Consider the following 5,032-nt stretch of genomic DNA (forward strand, 5'->3'; position numbering starts at 1 on the left):
GAGGGCTCCACGCCCCTTTCCCACTCAGCTGTATAATGGCACACACACCAAGCCAAGAGTCCAGAGGCTTGACTCCAGGCAAGGGAGTGAACTCGCTTGCCTAGGGTGGGGAGTGGAGCAGCGGCAGATACAAAAGGCCATTTCTGAGCACAGCCTACATGGCTCAGACCTGAGGGAGAGAGTAGAGATGATCACGTGGCCTGTGGGCCTCTGACTAGTTGACTGGACGTCAATCAGAATCAAGCTGTCACTTGGGTGAGTAAAGGGCACTTGTCTGTCCTCCTCCACTGCCCACCCTCCCCGAGACTGAAGTCTCATTTTCCTCCTCTTTAGAGATGGGTAGAGTCCAGAGGGAACTGTTGTCTGCTTGGTCTGGGCTCAGGCGCTGCTTGAGAACAGAACCAACTGTATGTTTTAAATTAAGTGCGGAAAGCTCTTTCCTGGTTTAAAGTGTGACAATGTGAAAACCCGCCCCTGAAGAGTGAGGCGCCTTCCCCACCACGATGTCAAGGGCAGGAGCCACTGTGCCACGGAGCGAAAACATACTCAACTTTTATTACATTGGGAAAAGTCATCTCAGCCACATGGTGGCCATCGCGCCTGTGTCCTGAGCAGGTTTCACAACACCCCGTGCCCTTTTCAGACCAACACACACATAGAACACATGTGGGATGAAGGACTTACAAATGTAAAGCATGACACTGTTTCATCCTCCTCCTCCTCCTCTTCACAGCCCACCCCTGTGGCTGTGATCTCTTGGCAGAGAAGCCCAACACCAAATCAAATGACCCCAAATCCCAACCAGAACAGCGCCTGGAAGACGTGTGTGGAGCTGGGGAGACAGCACCACTCCCCAACAGCTGAAGCCGCAGCATCAGCTGCCCTCTGGGAGGAGCTGGAAGCACCCTGTTGGGAACTACAGACCACACAGCAGATCCTGAAGGCTGAGCCTGCTGCTCCACAGCCACTGGGGCCTAAACAAGGCTCTTCTCCTGGGGCCGGCAGCACTCAGAGGAAAAGCCCCTTCAAGGGATAGTCACATAGTTCTCAGAGAGCCCTGCTGCTCAGAGTCTGCCTGCCGAGGCACCCGGGCAGCTGACAAGGATTCATTCAGTGTTATGAGGTTCCGGTGGGTGGAGGAGGGCTTATCGCAGCCCTTTGGGCTGAGAGGGATGGTCCGGAAGGCCTCTGGGGCCCTCTGCTCGGGCTAGTTGGCCTCTGTTGGTCCAGGCGCTCCCAGGCGATGGGCCTTCCAGTAAGCCCTCTAGCGACTCCATCAGTCCAAAGAAGATGGAGAAGAGGGTGAGCACCACCCCCAGCAAGTAGAGCTTGAACACCTGCTTCATGGCTGACCGGCCTCTCCGTTCCTCGGCAGAGCTGCCTTCTGCTTCTGGAACCTACGGAAAGAGAGGAGAGGTTAGCCTCTAGCCTTTGGGGACATGCAAGCGGCTGGCTCTGGTTTCCGCTGGTTCTCTCCCTGTGGACCCAGGAAAAAGGCTTAGACCAGCCAAGGGACAAGGGCTGGCAGATGTCCCGTCGCCACCACGGTGGACTCTGAGGCACTGCACAGCCCCCAGCTGCAGGGCCAGCCTTGCTTCCGGATGAATGAATTCCAGAGCATCGCTCCACCAGTTTCCTTCTCCTGCAGATTCTTGTCAGGAGCTACACTCAGTCCCTGCACGCCCCGCAAGTCAGGGAAGAGCACCCTCCCTCAGGAATAGCCAGAGTCCTTTCTTAGTTGGTGGGGAGTGTAGGGGAACATTCTCTTGAGAAAGCTCTCCGTTAGAGCTGAGTTACACAGTAACTTTTTCTCCTGCTTGTGGCAAGTATGTAACCACCACAAAAACCTAAAATACCTCAAGCTCACTGCTACCGAGTTAATGCCAACCCATAATGAGCCTGTAAGGCAGGGTGGAATTGCCCCTGTGAGTTCCCCAGATTGCGAGACCTTTGAGTGTAGAACACCTCGTCTTTCTCCCGGTGTTATGTACATAGGTAACAGAATATTTACCATGTCTGCCATTTTCACATGCGACAAGGGTTCCCCATGTGGCCGGACCATCACCATTAACCAATCCCAAAGTTCCCAGTCCCTCTTAACGAGAAACGTAGTATTCCATATACACTATCTAATTCTTTAACCACAAACTTTTTGAAACTCAACCCCCAGAGGATCAAGTTCTCATTCCACAAATATTCCTAGAAGACTTACAATTTGGGGGCACCCCCCCCCCGAAAGGTTCTAAAGCACGGTAAACCAGCAACTATGACCCTTGCCTCGTGGAGTTTATGGTCAGTCCAGGAACCGGAGGGGCAAGAAAGCAGGCAGAGACCAGACCACCCCGCAACACACCAAGTGCAGTGAAAGGACAAGGGCGCGAGCGAGGTGCGGATGAGCTACGTAGCTTCACATTCTCCCCAGAAAATGAGGCCGGGGCGGCTGAGGACCCAGAGGGGGGCGGGAGTGAGCAGCGGGCCCCAGCCGGGGATGGAGCTCGACCAGGTGGGCACATGGCCTGAAGGGTGGGGACAGGGCCGCTCACCTAGAGGATACAGGGTCCGGAGAGGCCCGATCGCTGCAACAGCAGGTCGTGCAGGAGTTGGGAGGAATGTCGGCCACGCGCAGCGTCTGCTCTCACCAGCAGGAGAGTTGGAAGGACAAAGGCACCGCGAGCAACGTAGCGCTGCCCTCGGCCACCCACGCACCGCCCACAGATACTCGGCCCGCCCTCGAGACGCGCGCACGCGCACACATTGGGTCCCATACTTCCCTTCCCGGAACGTGCGCACGCGCACCGCGGGCCCCCAGTTACTCGCCCCGGCGCACGTACGCGGCCCCGCCCAGGGGCCTGGGGATTGCCAGGCACCGGACCTGTGTTTGACCACTCAGCCTGTGTGGTTGTGAGTCACTGAGGTCCTGAGTGGCATTAAAGTTAAAAAAACAAAACAAAACCCCGTGCCACTAGATCAATTCTGAGTCATGGCCTTATAGGGCAGGCTAGAACTGCGCCTAATGGTTCCTGAGATTGAAAAATCAGTGGGCGCAGACTGCCTCATTTTTCTCCGATGGAGCCCCGGCTGAATTTGAACCGCCGACCTGTCTAATAACAGCCCAATGCTTAACCCACTGCACCACCAGGACCCCTCAGAGTGGGGTTATACATATGTCCCACTGACTCTTCCAGCTGTAGGAAACATTTGAGGGGGTCAAAATGCACCTTCAAGCCCAGACCCAGTGGGTGGAAAGTACACCTGACCCCGATGAAGCCCGGAGCCTTGAAGTTCACCCACCGGAGCTTAAGACACAGCACCAGACGCCCGCATAGGCCCTGTTCTCCTTATTTCAGGGGCTGAAGAGACCAGGGCCGACTGCCTCACTTTCTTAAGGAACCAAGATTCCAGGCACCACCTTCCCACACCATCCCAAGCCGGAGGTTTCATGCCCCATGACGTTCCTGGAATGGTGACGCTTTTTTGCAAGCTCCATTCTGCCCAGCTGGGAAGGTTTGCCATGCCGTCTTAAGAAAGTGTGAGATGGCCAGTTAGCTTTGGGGTCGGCTCCTTATTAGCCGGGGCAAGCCACGTGCCCGCATTGGGCCTGTTTCCCCATCAAATATAGCCCTGTTTCCCCATTGGGCCAGGCCTCTGTTGTTAAAGATGCTCTCAGCAGGAACTAAAGAGCTAGAGGGTCAGGTCCCACCTCATGCCAGATGTGGGGGCTCAGAACCCTCATGAAACATTGCCCCACTTACAGCCCCGGCGCCCCATTAAGGGGGATCTCAGAAGATGGGGTGCTAGGGGGAGACACAGGTATGGCGAGGCCCTTAAGAAGGAACACCCACACCACGAAGGGAAAGGCTGTTTGTTGGGGGTCAGTGCTCAGCCAGATGGACTCTGGCAGGTCCCTGGGCCCGGAAGCCGACCCGCGCTTGCGCGCTCGGCCGTGGTCCAGGGCGGGGTGGGAGAAAGCAGGCGTCCCCGCAGCGCCCGGGCTCTGCTGCCTGGGGAAGCACAGTCCGGGAAAGGAGGGGCCCCGCTGACTCCTCCGCAGCCTTTCCCCTAGTTCCCTGGCTCGGCGCGGGCGGGCGGCACCGGAGGGCGGGGGGCGTGCCCGCCGGCGAGCTGGAACCCGCTTCCCGGATCCGGCCGGCGGAATCTTTGGTTTTTCATTATAGCGGAGTTTCCTCTGTAGCTTTGGACTTGACCCAGTGACTCTTTCATTGCACTGTCTTTCGGAGCGACTCAGGCCAGGCCGTGGCATCACTACAAGGGAGGTGTGGATCGAACGGGGTGACACTCTGGGGATGTTCCCCCGGTGGTGGTGGTGGTGGTGGTGGGGTTGACATCAAAATGACTGTCTATAAAATATTTGTGCACCGTTTCCGCATAAATGCACCCTATTTCATAAAAGTATCCCAAAATTTGTTTTGTTTTAAATCGTTTTATTAGGGCCTCATACAACTCTTAACACAATCCATACACACACCAATTGTGTAAAGCACATTTGTACATTCATAGCCCGCACCATTCTCAAAACATTTGCTCTCCACCTAAGCCCCTGGCATCAGTTCCTCCTTTTCCCCCTCCCTCCTCTCGCCCCTCCCTCCCTGCTCCCCCTCCCTCATGAACCCTTGATAATTTATAAATTATTATTTTGTCATATCTTGCCCTGTCCGAAGTCTCCCTCCACCCACTTTTCTGTTGTCTGTCCCCCGGGGAGTAGGCCACATGTAGATCCTTGTAATCGGTTCCCCCTTTCCAACCCATTCTCCCTCTACCCTCCCTGTTTCGCCACTCACACCATTGGTCCTGAAGGGATCATCCGCCCTGGATTCCCTGTGTTTCCAGTTCCTATCTGTACCAGTGTACATCCTCTGGTCTAGCTAGACTTGCAAGGTCGAATTGGGATCATGATAGGGATGGGGAGAGGGGGGATTGGAAGCATCTAGGAACTAGAGGAAAGTTGCATTTTTCATGGTTGCTACATCGCACCCTGACTGGCTCATGTCCTCCCTGAGACCCTTCTGTAAGG

General features: G+C 55.6%; 1 protein-coding gene across 1 annotated transcript; it reads right to left on the bottom strand.

The window, feature by feature from the left end:
* Positions 1-528: 528 nt before the first annotated feature.
* HILPDA (hypoxia inducible lipid droplet associated) lies at positions 529-2,679 on the bottom strand. Its single transcript, XM_045288883.1, has 2 exons — positions 2,544-2,679; positions 529-1,397 (listed from the first exon to the last, which is right to left on the bottom strand). Exon 2 carries the CDS (start codon positions 1,344-1,346, stop codon positions 1,146-1,148), a length of 201 nt encoding a protein of 66 aa, XP_045144818.1. The 5' UTR covers positions 1,347-1,397; positions 2,544-2,679; the 3' UTR covers positions 529-1,145.
* Positions 2,680-5,032: the final 2,353 nt, after the last annotated feature.

Source organism: Echinops telfairi, unplaced genomic scaffold, assembly GCF_000313985.2.
Source record: "Echinops telfairi isolate 266 unplaced genomic scaffold, ASM31398v2 ScPeMD7_23;HRSCAF=83, whole genome shotgun sequence".
Classification (NCBI taxonomy): Eukaryota; Metazoa; Chordata; class Mammalia; order Afrosoricida; family Tenrecidae; genus Echinops; species Echinops telfairi.